This window comes from Marmota monax, unplaced genomic scaffold, assembly GCF_021218885.2.
Source record: "Marmota monax isolate L192 unplaced genomic scaffold, Marmota_monax_Labrador192_F-V1.1 WCK01_AAM20220418_F8-fsc00110, whole genome shotgun sequence".
In the NCBI taxonomy this organism is placed as follows: Eukaryota; Metazoa; Chordata; class Mammalia; order Rodentia; family Sciuridae; genus Marmota; species Marmota monax.
Genome location: NW_026694633.1, coordinates 1,552,928 through 1,571,042, shown reverse-complemented (window position 1 = coordinate 1,571,042; position 18,115 = coordinate 1,552,928). Strand labels below are relative to the sequence as shown.

General features: G+C 39.8%; 1 protein-coding gene and 1 pseudogene across 5 annotated transcripts in view; both read left to right on the top strand.

Moving 5' to 3' along the window:
• Positions 1-733: 733 nt before the first annotated feature.
• The window catches only part of Golim4 (golgi integral membrane protein 4), a 75,800-nt gene continuing 58,418 nt past the window's right edge, over positions 734-18,115 (top strand). For 3 of the 5 annotated variants that reach the window (XM_046422950.2, XM_046422947.2, XM_046422948.2), the window contains exon 1: positions 734-1,545. In XM_046422950.2, the coding sequence (XP_046278906.1) occupies positions 1,359-1,545 (187 nt within the window). In that variant the 5' untranslated portion in view covers positions 734-1,358. The remainder of the gene's footprint in view (positions 1,546-18,115) is intronic. The other 2 variants (XM_046422949.2, XM_046422946.2) reach the window with 1 other exon arrangement.
• On the top strand, positions 12,376-12,552 carry LOC124078242 (U2 spliceosomal RNA; annotated as a pseudogene).

Below are 18,115 nucleotides of genomic sequence, written 5' to 3'. Positions count from 1 at the left end.
GGGAAATACATGAGATCATGTCTTTTTCTCTGCCAACAGCAAATTGATTTCCCCACCCCACGTGGACAGTTGAGCAGTACTAGTCTAGCAAGCTTAAAGTCTCCCAACTCCTGTCATACCATCTGTGACCACGCAAGCGTCTTGGTTAGTAAATTGGATGGGGCAAGACATCCACAGGGCATCTCCTGTTCAACTAAGGAGACTGTGCTGACTTTGTGGCTATCCTCTGTGGCTGCCGCATCAGTGAAAGAAAAAAAAAAGTGGAGGGAGTACTCAGCAGGGTGCACGCGGTTTCTGCCATCCACGTCTTCATCTGTGCAAATACTGTACTACTCCCCACGTGCCTTCCAAGAGCGCCCCCCCCCCGCGCGCGCGCACACACACACACACACACACACACAGACGCACGCACACGGAACCTCACCCAGTTTCAGGCCCAGACTTGTCCCCCGCCCACCCAGAGTCTCCCGCTCCTCCACCTCTCCCCGACCCGCCCGGGCTCCACGTGGGCGCACCCCGGCGCCAGGCAATCGCGCGGCCCACGGAGCCCTGAGCCGGCCCCGATCTGGGAGGGAAGGCGCGGCCCGGGGTCGGACGGACAAAGCGAGTGTCCAATCGAGCCTAGCACTGCCTCCCCGAAGGGAGGGAGCGGCGGCTCGGACAGGCCCAATGAGCGGGGAGCCCGAGTGGGACTTCCTCCCGGAATCCCGTTGGCCAGAATAGCGGGGCCGTGGGTGACACGTAAGTTGGGTGGGAGGTGGCGGCGGCCGAGGCTCCAGCAGCCGGGTCAGTGACATTGTACCACCTTTCCCCAAACCCGGCCAAAGCAACCTGCCCCCCCCCACACCTATCCACCCACCCGGCTAGCCAAGAGCGGGGGCTCCGCCCGGAGCCCACTCCCTTTGTTGGGCTAGCACCCTCTCTTTTAGTGGCAACAAAGTCGTGCAGTGGGAGCCGGCGCGAGGGGGCGGGGAGCAGCCGGGGCGGGACTCCCGAGAGCCGCCGGGGACAGCGAGGCCAAAAAGTGGGGAGGAGGAAAAAAGCAGGCGGTGTCTGGGGACTGGCGCTAGGGCAGCCAGTTCTAAAGTATGCGGAGGGCCCCCTCCTGGGCCCGGGCACTCGCTGAGAGCGAGCCTCGCAGAAGTTTGGCGGCCCCTGCCCTGGCGGCGTTGATGGCTGTGCGCCCCGCGGCGCGCGGGGGCTGAGCGGGCGCCACTTCCCCTCCAGCCCCGCTTTTGTGTCTCGCGTCTCCTTATGCGGCGCCCGGCCACCTCCTGCGGTGGCCGCTGCTGAACGCACGCTCGGGCGGAGGAGAGGAGGCGACCGCTACCGCCGCAGCGCAGGGTTTAGGCGGGACTATGGGAAACGGGATGTGCTCCCGAAAACAGAAGCGGATCTTCCAGACGCTGCTGCTGCTGACCGTGGTATTTGGCTTTCTCTATGGCGCGATGCTCTATTACGAGCTGCAGACACAGCTGCGGAAAGCCGAGGCGGTGGCGCTCAAGTACCAGCAGCACCAGGAGTCCCTCTCTGCCCAGTTACAAGGTACAGTGGACGCGCGCGGCCCTTGGCCAACTTTGCCCTGTGCTTTCAGCGAGGCTGGAAAAGTGACGTTTATTAGCCTTTGACACAGAGGCTGTCACCTCTGACCTTCAGGGACATCAGAATGAGCGGTGCAGGTCTCCCCCCCCCCCCCCCGTCCCCCGCCCAAGTGTCAGGGAAGATGACATCCCCATTCTCTTCCTTCCTTTCAGCGGTTTCCTTTGAAATCTGTAGCACCAGTCCATCTTCCAGCGGGGCGTTTGGTGGGCGGGTGATCAGGGACTACTTTAACCCAGCACTTGTCAAAGGCCCAGCTACAGTCCAAGCAGGCATACTGGTAACTCTCCAGCCGCTTCTGCCAGCCTATCCCAGAGAGGTATGGTTCCGTGGTTTCTAGGTGTTTGCTTTCCAGTTGACTTTACCAATCGCCTAAGAAATGAGGAGTTGAGCAGAGATTTCTCAAACTGATGTTTTTCAAGGAAAAATAATAGCCCCAACTAGTAGCAGTTGAATGGGACCTAAACCTGCTAGTTTTTTTTTTTTAATTGATACTTTAATAGGGTGATTTGAGAGGTGTTGGGTGTGTGGGAAAAGCCCAGACTACCTAACTGTTCACTATGCTGCAGGTATTTTGTCTTAAAAAAAAAAAAAAAAAAAAGATTTGTCTTCCTGAGTAGCATTTAATTCATCAGAGGTGTGTGTGTGTGTGTGTGTGTGTGTGTGTGTGTGTGTCTGTGTCTGTCACTTACAGTTAGTCTTGGGAACTCAAAGGGCAGAAACAGTTTTTCACGTTGTCAGGCACAGCAAACATAATGTGCAAAATCTGTAGAAAGAATTAAAGCTTGTGTCCTTCTAGTTTGGAATATCATTTAATGTAAATTTCAACATAAATGATACATGACTGTACCATGTGGTCTTGTTAAGGACATAGTCATCACATATATGTATATATTTTTTGAAAGCTTTTAGCTTTTACCTCTACTTGTGGTTTGTTTTCAACACATATGCCATCCTCCAACAACCCCCAAGTGATAAATAGTGAAATGCTGACAGTCTTAGCTGATAATGCAAATATAGCTTATTTTATAGTATTAGGCAGAAGCAAGCTGGAGGGTCCTTTTTGTTTGTGTGTGTGAATACAAATATGAAACAGATGCCTTTTCCTTGCTCCAGCTATTCCGGGTGTTTTCTAGTAAAAACTTTAAGATGAGAGAAAATGATACACAGCTGATTGCTTGGACTCATTTGTTCTTCCCAACTTAGAAAAAGGAAAGTATTTTTAGCCCACTGAGCCTTCATAGCCACAGGCAATGAAAATATGTGGCTGGGCTTGGCTCAAAAGGAAAACCTGTTTTGACATACTCTTAGGTTAAAAATTTTTCTTTTAGTATGTTCAGATTTACCCATGAGTTGTTGGTATGAGGAGGGTAAGGCAGGTGGGCATTATTTATTTAGAAGTTACCAGCAGTTTCCCTGTGAATTTTAGTGCACCAGGACCAACAGAAGAACTTGTTGTCTGCTAGTTCATGGGGTTGAGGGGAGACACAGGGACTGGACAACAACGAGGACTGGATTTTCACAGAGGTGTGGCAGGGGCATGCATAGTGAGGTTGTGTGCCTTAGTTTCTTATTTAGGAGACCCAGGAAGGCAGGGCTTCATTTTCTCCATTACATCCTTGGCACTGTGTAGTACCTGATGCTCAAAAGGAGAATCCATATGTATTAATTTAAACAACCAACAGGAATTACTCTGAACTGTGGTGAGAAGTTGATCCCAGGCACTTCTGTCTGCTTTATTAGGCTTTGCTTCTGTGTCTCTGCTTTTTGAAAAATCAAACTAAACAACAAAATATTTTGCCCAAGTAGCTCTCTTGCCTTAACTGCCAAAGCTAGAACTTGTTGACAGAGGCCCTGGTTTCTAAATCACAGCTTTTTTTGCACTATTCCACTTGAAAATCAATCTCAATTTCTTTTCTTTTTTAATTTGTCTTCCTTCTGTGGGGTTGTAGGGAGAGGGGTGGAAAATGGTAATAGGGAATCATTAACATGCACAACTTTTGCTTTGTAGCAGGAGATGAAAATATTTCTACCTAGTTTGAATGGGTGGCTTTAAAGTTCATTTCCTAATTTACTCTCTTGCCACTTCCTCTTGGATTATAGTGATGCAACACTTAAAATATGACTATGTAGGAAGAATTATTTCACAAGCAGATTAAAGTGTCTTCTTTTTTTTTTAATGGATTCACTCTTCTGTAACATTTTGAATTTCACGTTTGCAGGCCATTTAATGAACATTTTCTGATGGCATGCAACTTTTTCTTTCTTTTTGCAATGACAGATGATATTTTTTAGCATTTTCATGTACTACCTGCATAGATGGGTTTTTAGAGCATCAGACTCTCCCTTCTTAAGACTTGTTAGTGAGGTAAGATCTCTTGACCTGGCTTGGATTAGAATCAGAGTTAATTCTGAGCGGCCTTCTTTTAAAAAACCTGACTCTTGAAAAAATTCAAGTACTTTGGTTCTGATAATATACATTTTTTAAATGAGCATAGTTAGCTCATCTTCACATGAAGAGTAGGCTATACTCTAGAGATTCCTTTGAAAGTAGGTTACTTTTTACCCTGAGTACATTTTGTGGTGGAATAGTCCTATAAACAGGAGACAGTGAGAGGTGATATGGGAAAGTTGAGAGACTAGCCTACCCTCTCCACTAAAAACCATGTCTGTGTCTGACTCTGTCATTCATTCAAACAATCAATCATCTGTCTATCCATCCATCCATCCATCCATCCATCATCAATGTTTCTAGCTCCCATACTGGCACCTTAGTTACACTGAGGAGTAGTGCATAGGTCACATGCTGGTAGCAGAGTAGTGACAACCTTTGAACAGCACAGTATTTACTTTACACTCAATTTTTTTTTTCCACTGCTTTTCAAGTGCACCATTCTATGTACCTATCAGTGGTGTTTCTTGGGCTTGACTGCCCATTAGAATCACTTAGCAGCTCCCAGACCAATTAAATCACAATCTGCAAGGGGTGGAACCCAAGCCCCAGTAGTCTTTAAAGCTCCCCAGGTAATTCCAGAGTGCAGCCATGGTTGAGGAACACAGCTTTATAATCTTAAAACTGAGCCACTTCATACATTTATTTTACTTGGTTAGGCCCCAGAGACATTTGCATCTTATCCTGAGCATGTGATTTAAAGCCAGACAGGTTTTTGGATTATGATTCAAATTCTAGTTCTGCGACTTTTTGTATGAACTTTGGCCTCATTTTTCTTATTTATAAAATGGAAGTTAGGATGACTCATTTTGCAGGGGTGTTTTGGGGATTAAATAAAATAATTCACATAGAACTGTTAGCGCATACCTGGCACACAGCTGCTCTTTAAAGACCAGCTGTTATTATTATTATCAGAGTTTGAGTTGGTTTGTCTCTTTTTCTCTTCCCAGGTTTGTACAAATTTTGAAATTGACAGAATTTGTTTTTGTAGTTAGCCACGTACTTTGGATATTTCTAAATGAACATCAAGGAGAATAGACAGATAGGCATAAATCCAGGGGACTTTACTCTGGAAAAGGATTCTTCCTTGATGTTTAAATATAGAATGAAGAGTATGGTTACTGATGGACTCTCTTCTGGATCATCCCAGATTAGGAGAGGGGTGCAACTTTAAGTGAAATAGCATGTTCATTAAGATCTGGGAGAAAGATAACTGTGAAACAGTTTTATAAATAGTCTTTAGTGGCAAGGAGCCCCATGTTCCTAAAACAACACTGGGTTACAGTACTACAGTGCCTTTTATCTTCCATATGATGACCAAAAAAAAAAACATTGAAAAAGGTTTACATAATGTTTTAAATGTTCCTATTTCAGAAAAGTGTATTATGGATAATTAAAATAAAAGAATTGGGTGCTTTTGAGAGTCACATTTGTTTAAGGTTATTGTCCTTTGTATTATGCTCTCTGACACTTACTATGGCCCACTAGTCTAAACATGAAGACTTTTTGTTGAAATTGGATACATGTTGATTTTCCACTTTGGCTGAATCTTCTTTCAAAACAGAAAAATCTCTTCAGTCAGGAGCAAGGGTTTTTTTGTTTTTGTTTTTTTTAATTCCTTCATCTTCCACTGCCTTGTACCTGGCCTACAGTAGGTACTCAGTAAATAGTAGGTCTGTATCTATCTAGTCTTCTCTCTGCCTAAGAATGTGCTTATTTATGGAGGGAAGTGAGGTGTAGTAGATGTAGTAGCTCAGGTCTGAGCACATAGGCTTAACTCTCTGCTATCCTTTTTACTGTGATATTTGGCAAGGGAGTGAACTTCCCTGTGACTCAGTTTCTTCATGTGTAATAATCAGGATAATAGGATTTATAATAGGCTATCATGATCATTAGTGTTTGAACTTGCATTTGGTCTATTGGGGAGACTCAAGTGCAACAGAGTGGTTCACAGACCTCTAATATAGGTGTCAAGTCTGGGCAATGTTATGGTAGATGTAGTCGAAATCAAGGGCAAAGTTGGGATTTATTAATATCAATTAGACATTGTTGGTGAAATAGCTTCACTAATGCGCATCATACAGTTTGAAAGTAGGTTTTTATCAAGCTGTTGTTTAAAAGAATGCTCTTTAAATTCAGTAGGTTTTTACATATACATTCATTCCCCGATTAAAAGATAAAAAGCTCTAGTTACTTTTAAAAACTGATTCAGTTTGCATATGATTCATACAAAAATATATAACCAGTTTTATACATGATGTGTGTCTTAGTCATCCCTGTAAAATGGAACATGCCAACTCTGTAATGAGAATAACTGGTTGACCATGTAAGAGAATTGTGTATTATGAAAGCACTTTTAGTGTGCATTCCAAAACCTTACCTCCACTTTTTAAATTTTTTTCCTGACTCAGCAAGGACAGTTTCCTGTAGGGTTGGGATACGAGACTGCATTTCAGTGGCTGAAGGAATAAGTGAATTGAAGTTGGGAAAATGAAGACTGAAGATGGAGCACCCAAAAGCAAAATAATGGAGAGAAACCAGAAGAGGGGAGGGAGAAAAAAGGGGATTGATATCAACTGATGACTTTTCAAGCACTGAGGAAGGTTCTTGTTCATATCTTCTAAAAAAGACAGTAGAGAATAGTGAAGGGAGAGCTCCTTCGGGCAGCAAAGGTGGTGGTGTTTACCAATAGGTTGATCTCAAGTAGACTGGGGACCTCTGTGGATTTCAGTTTCTTCACATTTGGATTAGGGCTAAGGAGGTCTGTCTTGCACTCTTGTAGGAATTACAAATACTATATCTAAAGTGACTAGCATGAGTCCTGGAGCACATTATTCCTACCGTGTATAAGATGACCAGGACTACTGCTGCTGCTGCTGGGTTAGTACTGGGCTTGCTTGTATTGGGCCTGTCCTTTGCTATATGTAATAGGTACTGGTGTTATTAGTTGTGGTCTAAATGTGGCTGTTTTCAGAGCTATGTGCCCATGAAACTTTAAGACACACATTCTCTGTCTCTTCTACCCTTTTTACCTTTTTTTTTGGCAGGGGTCGGGGGAAGAAAACCTGAAAACACTTTACAGAACAGCAGATAAGAGTTGCTGTTTTTCAGTTTGGCAACCAAATGTTCCTGTTTTATCATGAAGGACAAAATGTGTTGGCCAGTAGGTGATTTGTGAATTTTCTAGCTTTCTTTAGAAATGAAAGGTATATATGAATGTAGCTTACTGTGAAGGAAAAATGGTAATATGTATTTCCCTTTGGAGCCAGTGATAATGTGGAGTAAATTTTTCATGGTAGGATTTAGAAGATTTATCTGAAGAGATTGAATTATTTTTAATACACATTTATTGAGTGCCTACCATGTTCAAGTACTCTGCTAAGCATGTTACATGCATAATACTGTTAATCAGCGACACTTTCATGTGACTGATCAACAAGTCTGTGACTTAGGTTAATTAACCTGGCAGTGAAGAGATGTGATCTAATGAAACTGAGCTTAGAACCCTAATGTGACTTTATAGCCTGTGTTTTTTCCATGACAAACCATTGCCCTCAAAATTATTTTAGTATCTCTCATGATGATATTAATGGCTGGAGAAAGTAGGTTAAGTGGGTCATCTGAGAATTCAAGATAAAATTAAGGGTTGAAAGTAACAGTTGTGATTATCTGAGGCACCATCTCCAGGGTGTAGGACATTTGCTGCGGCTGTGGAAGATGACTTTGGTTGGCAGTGGAATTGATTTTAGGTGGATGCAGATACTTCCTGAAATTGAATCATATGACGAAAAACTTATAATTCCTTTTTAGTACTTTCTTGACAAGGATAAACTCGGTTTGATGCTAGAATGTCTTTGCTAGATATGACTGCTCACCTGTTTTTCCAAAGAAAAACAGACTGTGGGTAGACAACAGACTGACAGCTAGAACTTAATAATTGTTTTGTCTTATGTTATATAATTTTAACTTAAATGATCTATTGATCACCATCCATTAATGCTATGTAAATCAGATTTTTAATTGATGAGACAGTGGTGTCAAGTTTTCTTTCCAGAAGTTTATTTTAGGGGAAAGTGAATCTTTGTTAACTAAGTATCCTACAGGTTTTACATCAGTGTGATAAAAACTCATATAAGGAAGGGAAGGGGAATGGGCAAGGAAAGACAGTAGAATGAATTGGATATTATTCTCCTATGTTCATATATGAATACATGATCAGTGTAATTCCACCTCCTTATGTACAACCACAAGAATGGGAAGTTATACTCCATGTATTTATATTTCAAAATACATTCTACCATCATATATAAGTAAAAGGAACAAATAAGAATTTTTTTAAAAAAGAACCCATGTGAGAGGTCTGAAGTTTAGAAATGTACTAACTGATCAAACCTTACACAAACACTGAATTTTACAGTTAATAAACTAAATCTGAGATGGGTAAGTCATTTGCCATGTGTCTGAAGTTAAGCCCAGACTCGAAAACAAGACACTGTTCCTTCACTTCCCTGTTCTGTCTTTACAGACCCAACAACACCCTTTCCTTAGCTTGAATAGCAATAGGCACAGCTATTTTTAAACAATGCTGTGTATTTCTGAATGGTGTATTTGTGTTCTTTGTTTTTATTGGCCCATGAGTGCTTACACTGAGGACATGTCTGTCAGTCATTGCCTTCACTAATAAGCTTCACTAAACAGGCCCATGGCCTAGGGGGACATGGGTATGAAATAAATTGTTCTCTGTAAGAGTCTGACATTTAAAAAATATTGCTTTAACTATTTCTCATATATAAAATGTCACAATATGATAGATAGCGAACAGAGAAGTAAAAGATGTGCTGTCATTCTGAAGGATAGGTATTGTGGAACATTTGAATGATATCATTTGCTTTTTTTTGAGAATAAGTGAATTAATATTATAATCATTTTAGGGGAATCAAACATTCCATTTTTCAGTTCACATTTAATTCAAAATTTCTTCCTTAATTGAAAATTTGTAAGAAATAACAAAAATTTCAAATGAAGATATTTGAGAGGGCTTTGACATTGCTTATGTGCTGTCTTGACGATAGCTGTAATGCTAAAATTAATGATAAACAGGTTTAAATTGGCTAGGTGATAATTATTCAATTACTTAATTTGGTTTAAATAGAGTAATTAATCAAGTTTTACATTGGCCAGATTTAATGTTATAAATCTGTAATTTTTGTCATACTGTCTCAATATCACAACCTTTTAATAAGCTGAGAGGGAATTTTTAAAAGGACTTTGCATTCTGTTCAGAGGTTTGGATGCTCTAAAACAAGTTAAATAATACTGTCAAACATCACTGTTTAATTTTTTTTTTGTAGATGGACACAATACCTTTATTTAATTAATTAATTAATTAGTTGTTTTTTTCTTTTTTAATGTGGTGCTGAGGATCAAACCCAGTGCCTCACAAGTGCTAGGCAAATGCTCTACCACTGAGCTACAACCCCAGCCCCAAACATCACTTCTGTTAGAATATGAAAACTAAATCCTTTTTACTATATCAGCTCAAAATCTGAAAGTCATCCAGGTTTGATCCAAGTGTGGTGAGCTTTCTTGGATATAATTCCTTATGTGTAATTCTTCAAATACAGTTTCTCTTTATCTGTGAAACTAAATCGTCCAATTATCTGCCTTTAACATAGACTACCTATGCTGCTTTTCTGTTCAAAAAAGGCTGAAAATGTAAAGTAGGTAGGAGTCACTGGTCCTTAGCAATTCTAAAATCCAAGCTGGCAACTGCTCTTGATTAGATCTTGAGGCCTGGCGATAATTTTCAATGTCTCTTGACACTACCTTTGGGCAAAGAGTGCTAACCTTTGAGTAATTCTGCCTTTTTAAATGAAAGGTAGAATATGTTTGCAGCTGAGTATTTTTTCAGATTTTCTGCCAGTAGAATTTTGGAGATCCGTGGCTTCTTTTTTTCACTTCAGACTCATATTGGCATTGTTTCTCCTGATACAGCCCTCTCAAAAATTTTGTGGGCTCTCTGCAAAACTTCCTGAAGTTTTTTTTTTTTTTTTCCATTAGACAGAAGCCACACCCACCTTTCTCTTGGAGATTTGTTCTTCTCTACTTTGGTGTATGCTGAAACTGGTGAGGGACAAGGCCCTTAAACTTCTTGAAGATCTGTTTAGAGGATCTGAGACACTCTTTGGAGGTCCTGTGGTGGGACTGAATGTACCTCAAGACGTTCCTTTTAATCCTCCAAATTTGTAATAAAGAGAGTTATGACCATACTCTCAGCTTTTGTCCTGAGATCATGTTTCTATGATAGTGTCCTGGTGGTGCCATATTTTCCTGTGGTGCCTTTCTTAATTTTAGCATGATTTTCTGTCTAGAGAGGCTGCGAATTTCCGAAACCATCAAATTCTGGCTTCTGGCTTTGTTTTTTGTTTAGCCCTTTTCCCCTCATTTGACCTTTTCCCTGTAGTTTGGTATTAAATAGTAAGAAGAAACCAAAGTGACATCTGTAACATTTTCTAGGAAGTCTTAACTGTTTATCTGTCAATTTTTACTTCCTATATAAGTGCAGATGACTGGGTCACATAACTATACATAATGGTGTGTATTACTAAACTTTCGGGTATTCCATACTTTTTGCTTTCTGATAAATTTTTCTCATGTTTGCTTAAATCCTTCCATCTGTTTTCTTGAAGTCCAAACTTGTGTATGCTATGTTCCCAAATTCTTACATTCTCAAAATACTCTTCTTACAGTCCACTACACAATTCCAAATCCACTTCTACTTCTCTAAAAGCTATATTATCTCAAAATGAATTGACTTAGATCAACAAACATTATCTCCTAACATCTTTGGGAAAGAAATCTGGGCTTAGCTGGGTGTCTCAAAGTCTCTCATGAAGTTGCAGTCAAGTTGCTGACCAGAGTTGAATTCCTCTCAGCACTGGACTGGAATTGAAGGGACTGATTCAGAGTTCACTCCTGGGGTTGTTGGCAGGTCTGGGAAGATGCACCTCCAACTTGCTTCAGCTCTGCAGGGCCCTTCACAGGAATGCCTCACAACATGGTGTCTGGCTGTGCTTAGGGCAAGAGATCCAAGAAAGCAAGAGGGATGCAAGCACTGAAAGAAAGTGAAAGTATTTTAATAATCTTGGAAGTGATATTCCATCACTTCTGCCATGTTTGGTTCCTTAGAATCGAATCACCAAGTTCAACCCAGACTCAAAGGAAAAGGGTTTGTGAGGATATGAAGAAAGAAGGTTGGAACCATTGGGGACTACCTCAGTCCCTGCCTACCATGAGGCAAGGATCCTTATTTGAATGTTATGCTGTCACTGTGGCCACATCATCATTACCAAAGTCATTGCATCCAGTTAGTACTTGCTATGTGCAGGCTGTGTTCTCAGTTATTTTCTTGGATTATTTACTTAATAATTTTGTAAAAATACATATTAAAATGTGATTCGCTATAAAGTTCATAGTATATTAGCAAGAAGTGGCATTTGAAATCATGGCACTTGGAAGGAAAATCATCTGGTGCTTAACTATCTGACCTGGAAAAATTAAAATTCCATGAGACTTTCTGAAATATAAAGCAGCTAGTAGACTGTTGACAGAAATAACAAAGTGGAAGGTACCCTGTCATTGGGGGTGTTTCCAAACCCGTAGATAATAGGTTAAAATTTCCTCCTCCTAACAGGGACTGCATTTCCTTGGCAAGTAAGTAGAAAGGGAGAACAGTGTGTCTCTTCAAGCAACATTTTTCACCTGCTTCTGACTTCATAGACTGGAGTCCTTGCTGAAGTCCTTGTTTTTTTTTGTTTTGTTTGTTTTTTTGTGTTTTTTTTTTTTTTGTAGTTGTAGATGGACAGAATGCCTTTATTTTGTTTGTTTATTTTTATGTGATCATAAGGATCAAACCTAGTGCCTCACACAAGCTAGGCAAGTGCTCTGCCACTGATCTAAAGCCACAGCTCGAAGTCCTTGTTTTTTACTTTTTTTTCCCCACAAAGTTTTACTGGTCTTGGATACCTTTGAAGCATTAATTGCATGACTGATAATTTTAATTTTTTTTATTGACTCCTACTTTGAAAGTCAAGATTAAAAAAATTATGATATATGAATAGTATTATGGAGTATTAATAAAATAAAATCAAAAGTAAAGTATAAGAGCACATTATGAAAAAGTCATTAAGTATGTCTGGACAGTTGTAATTCTAAGTTCAGAGTATGTCCTCATTCTCATAAACATGTTTTAGTCATTAGAAATACATAAGATAATTATATCTATTTTAAATTTGACTTTCTTTGAACTTTCTGAAATGTATTTCATTGCTTTTCAGTCTTTTGGCTAAGATCAAGTATAATATCTGTCATCAGCTTAATATCTGATACATCTTCTATCTGAAACGTCTCTATTTTCATGTGAGATTGGATTTGGAAATGAGAATATTTTATCAACATTCGTTTGCATCCATGCTCCATTTGAGCTTTGAGGCAAGGTCTGCTCTTGTCACTGAGAAGTTGCTGTTGAGTTTCTATAGCATCAGCCATCTCCCCCCCCATCCCCACCCCTACATCCCCCATCATTGCTGTGTGTGTGGCTGCCAGGTTGCTGCTGCGATACTCACTGGCACTGTGGGGCCTGTGGCCTTCTGCTCATGGTGGTATTTCCATGGATACCTTAAGACCCTTATGACATAATCTCTTTTCTATTCTCTGTTCCAAAAGCCAAAATGAATACAACCCCCACCTGTTCTGAAATGTATTGATGATGTGCATATGGTTCTTAAGGAGACTTACATATTATATTTTTCTTATATGAGTTTCCTTTTGTTTTCTGAGTTTGGCTAGGATTCCTAGGGGCTGAACTGGAGGATACTTCCTCCTGTTGACACTGGCCAAGGACTCAGTGGCTGCCAGTTAGCTAGAATGATGGTATTTGTGAGTCTGTCTAAGACCCTTTGTATAGGGTCTAAGAACTCTCCTGAGGGGCCTACAGTAGCAATATTTTGAATAGGGTAGAACATTTATAAAGTCTGTTCTTTTTCTTATTCTTGGCCTCCAGCTGTTTCCAAGACAGCCTCCTATTTAGCAGCTACTCTTTGCCTAAGACCATATTGAGAGTTTTGTCTGTGACCCTCTCTTTCTTACAGGTAACATTTTCAGTTTGGGATCCATTGGGGGTCCTTAAACCAATTTCCTAAAAACACGTCATTTCTGTGTATGTGTCTTTTTCCAAGATGGAAACCTAGTTTTAATCAGATTCTCAAAGCATCAGTGACCTGAAAAAGGTTAGGAACTACTGCTTCAGGGTATATTCTTCCTTTTGAGGTCCTTTTAAGTGCATATTGGAATGTGAGCTCCTCTGGTCTCACCCTATGAACCTTTAGACATGGCTGCAAGGTACTTGAGTGTGAAATGGGGTTGTCAGTGCTTGTCACTCTCCTCCTGAATCCATAACCACTGTTTCCTGCCCCCAATTGGAATAAGTCTCTAATCAGAGACTTAAATGGCATTTTAAAAATTGCATTCCTAGAATCCACTAGCAGTTGCTTAGTAAATTTAATAAAAAGTCTTGAAATTATGAGAAATTTATACTTCCGGATTGCTTAATATTTATATCATTTGGTCTGAAAACAACCCTGTGTTATAGAGTAAAGCAATATGCTTCATTATTACTATTTTAATTTTGAGAAACAAGTCACCCAGAAAGACGGTGGCATGTTTTGGAATTAATGCTCAAGTTACTTGAATCCTAACTCATGGCTTTTGCTGTTATCCCAGTTTGCAAGGCTTCCTTACCCTGGAACTAAAATGAGGTGTTATAGTATTCACAAAAACTTTCCACTTTATCTCCTTTGAAGCTATGAATTCATATTCTTCCTGTTAAGAATACTCCCAGGTGGTGACTCACCTGGACTTTAAGAACTGGTGGCCTCAGAGTTCAACTGCCACTTGCCACCCCTCTTCATCTCTGTCCTCTGTGTACATGGAAGGTCCTGATGGCTCCCCAAACTACTAATCCCTCTTGCCCCTCTGCTTTCCACTCTCAGCTTACCTTGTTCCTTCAGGCAGGGCCCAGGCAGGCTCCCTAGGATCTGGGTTCCAGGGTTTTGAGGGAGATAGTCACTGTTGGGAACTTGGCTCTACCACCTTTTCTGTTTCTGGCACATTGTTTTTTATCCAGAATTGGAGACTTAGGCTGTCTGCTTTAGCATGATTCCGTTTCAGACTCCTCTGCATCCCGGTGCGTAGAAAGAGCTTAAGCTCACCCTAGAGTTCCGACATTCACCGCAGACTACCAGGCAACTCAGACTTCACCTTGACTTCACAGAGGGGCTTTCAAGCTCACCACTCAACCAGTTATCCAGCTGTGTGTTTTAGCTTCTAGATGTGGAAGTCATACCACTCCTCTAAATAAATCATAGATTGGTAGAGCAGGGAAAGTAAGAGCCCCTGTTGCAAATATCAGCATATGGACATGTTTTGGTTTTGCCCATGCAGTGCTCTGAAAAATTTCATAGTAGTGTCTACATGGAAAAATGAAAAAGAAAAGAGGTTTTAGGTAAACATCCAGATTTCCAGCTTTGTTGGAAAAGTCATGAGGTCCCATAAGATGGGACCAACATTCCTGTTTGGAATAGGATACGAAGGGGGCGTTAGTTGGCTAAAATGCCACTTTAATTGCCTTGATCATTCATATTACTAGCCCAGCCTCTGTAAGCACTTATGTTTGAAATTCTTTATCTCAAATAACTGTTTTATTTGTATCCATGAAGTGTATCCATGAAGAAAATTACCCTCAGATAAATGGAATGACTTTACAGTTGTGCTGCCCAATACAGTAGTATCAGTGTGGCGGTAACACTAGAAGTATTAGTGTGACCAAGGAACTGAATCTCAAATTTTGTTAAATTTAAGTTCAAAATTTAAAAGTAGAGCACTGTGAATTTTTTTTTGTTAAATATAACTTTATTTTACTTGGTACTGGTGGTGCTTTATCACTGACCTATATCTACAGTGTCATTTTAGTTTTCATTTTGATATAGGGTCTCCCTAAATTGCCTAAGATGTCCTTGAATTTGTAATCCTCCTGCTGAATTAGCTGGGATTATAGGCAGGTGCCACCACACCCAGCTTCTGTAAAACATAACTTTCTTGTTTTTGTGGAACTGCATTTCAGTTTAACTGTTGTGATAAACAGATTATTATTGCAGTCTTATACTGCACATATGCTTTCTGTGTTTTCACATGTGGCTATTGGAAATTTTAAAAATCATAACTGCTAAAAGAGCATTTCCTATGAATAGTGCTGACCTGAGGTGGGCACACAGCTTGTGGATGGCAGGCCTGGGATTGTCACAGATCTCTACCTACCATGTGTTTCTTTTACTACTAAAGTACTGCGCGACTTTTCTTCTACTTCTCAAAACCTTTTCATTATAACATCTAATCTCACCAGTGATTTGTTTTTCCTCATTTTTACATGGTATGCAATACAAAAATGATTTTATATAAAATATAAAAAGAGCACTGTGGATTTTTTTTTTTTTGTTAAATATAACTTTATTTTACCTGGTACTTATAGTGAAAATTTAGAATGTGTATTATCAACAATGATAAGTTCAATATTAACAATTTTGAAATTAGTATTGTGACATACAGATACTACTTTTTAATCATTTTTTTTTCATTGTAGGTAACACAGACCATTACATTAAAATTTGAGATCTTAGTGACTTATAGTAGCAAAGTTATAATAACAAACATAATCATGTTCCAGGTCTGTGGTTTGGCCATTATGGGCTGGGTTGGGACTGGGCCTGAACAACAGGTTTTTTGGTGGATTTCAGGTTGTCTCCTCATACCTCTAATCTATACCTGGAGCTGAAAGGATTGTGACCTGGGGATGATCTTCTCATGGGAGATCACAGGAGCAGAAGAGGGTGAGTGTTAACACCTTGCAGGCGGCTCACTGTCAGTTCCATTTACATTCTGTGGATCAAACAGATCTCACAGACAAGTTCAACATAAATGGGAAGGTGAAGAGCACTCTGCCTATAGTGATGAGCACTACAGAGTGCATAGCAGGATGTGGATGTATAACTCCAGCATGAGGGAGGAAACATTTGGAATGATGGCCCCATGTACCACAGTCTGTTTCAAGATAGGGTACAGTGTGGAATCATGAAGCTCCTTTGTTTGGGCTGAGGTTATAGCTCAGAGGTAGAGCCCTCGTAAGATAATCTTTCATAATTTTTTTAGTTGCATATGGACACAGTATTTTTATTTTCTTTGTTTGTTTGTTTATTTATTTATTTATTTATTTATTTTTTAATGTAGTGCTGAGACTCAAACCTAGTGCCTCACATGCGCTCTACCTCTGAGCCACAACCCCAGCCCCTCTGTAAAATAACCTTAATAACAGTTTGTGTTTTGCATTTTAAATCTTGATTTTTTTTTCATGTCTGTCAGTCTAATAATGTTAGAAGCTGAAAATTCGTCTCTAGGTAAACAAATGTAGACTTGATTTATAAATGGATATTTCTTGTGAGTCATCTTGACATGCTTTTTGTGCATATAATAGAAGAAGCAGTAAGAAGAGGCAGACCTTTTTTGACAGGATCATTTGTGTACTTTTTGTGAATAGTGCCTCCTTAGAAAATTTTCAGTGAGGACATGTAGATTCTTGTTAAGCCTTAATAATTGAAACTCTAAATGCTTTATGAAACTAGTGAATAGTCTGCCAGTTCCCAGTATATTTATTCTCTAACTTAAAGAAATACTTCTTGTTATTAATGTCATTCCTTTGGAAATATGTTGATGTGAAAAAAAAAAAAACACAAAACTTGGCTTTATTTTTGGTCTTCCTCATCTCTGTTTTGTTACTTAATTCTTTTTTCCTTCACTAGTTTTTGCTTAAACAGTCTGGTTGGCACCAGTCAAAACAGACACCAAAAGTTCTACTGATTACTTAGTTCTTTTATAAATGGAAAGGTCTTTGTTTCTAGGCCCCATAGATTTTTTTGTTTTTTTAATATTTATTTTTTAGTTGCAGTTGGACACAATACCTTTATTTAATTTATTTATTTTTATGTGGTGCTGAGGATTGAACCCACGGCCTCACACGAGCTAGGTAAGCACTCTACCCCTGAGCCACAACCCCAGCACATAGGCCCCATAGTTTTAATAACAAGAGATAATGATTTTTTAAAAATACCTTTATTTATTTATTTATTTTTTATGTGGTGCTAAGGATTGAACCCAGGGCCTTGCACGTGCTAGGCAAGCACACTACTGCTGAACTATAACCCCAGGCAAGATAATGATTTTTAACGACCATACAAATGATTTTTTATTTTTTATTTTGAGTTACCCTAGATCACTAGATCACATTTAATGTTGCCACTGTCTAAATCTATTTGGGTGCTGTGTCACTCAAAAACCAGAACCTGTTGGAATGCTATAGTTTACATGGATATGTTTTTCATTCAGTTGTGTTCACTCTACTTTTAAAATATGGATGTGTCTTTCATCTAACCAAGCCATGTTTTTATTTCTAACATCCTACTCTGAGTTACTGGAAATGATACGCATCACCACTTGACTGGACGAGTAGAAGGCTTCCACTTGGTTTTCTTGCTGGTAGTCTTCATTCCCACAAGGTAGCCCAGTATTTTACAAAGATTATCATTTATAAAATGTAGATTAGGTAATGTTGCTTTCCATCTCTTTGAAGGATGTTTTAGCCCTTTTCTTCCAGCTTTCTTGTATGCCACTAACATACCTAATGCCATGAGGGCATTTTAGCTGTTTCAGGAACATTCCAAGTTCACATCTGTCTTAGCATCTTCATGGGGCTACTATTCCGTCTGGAATGTTCTTCCTAAGATCTATTAATCACTAGTTATTCTTAATTCAGGTCTGTGCTCAGACTTCAGCTACTTAGGCCTCTTCCTGAAAAAGAATAACAAATTGCTCTAAGATGTAATACCCTTAAGCAACAAAACCTTGGATATTTGTTATTTCATGTGGTTTCCTGAGGGTGCTCAGCTGGGTGGTTGGTTC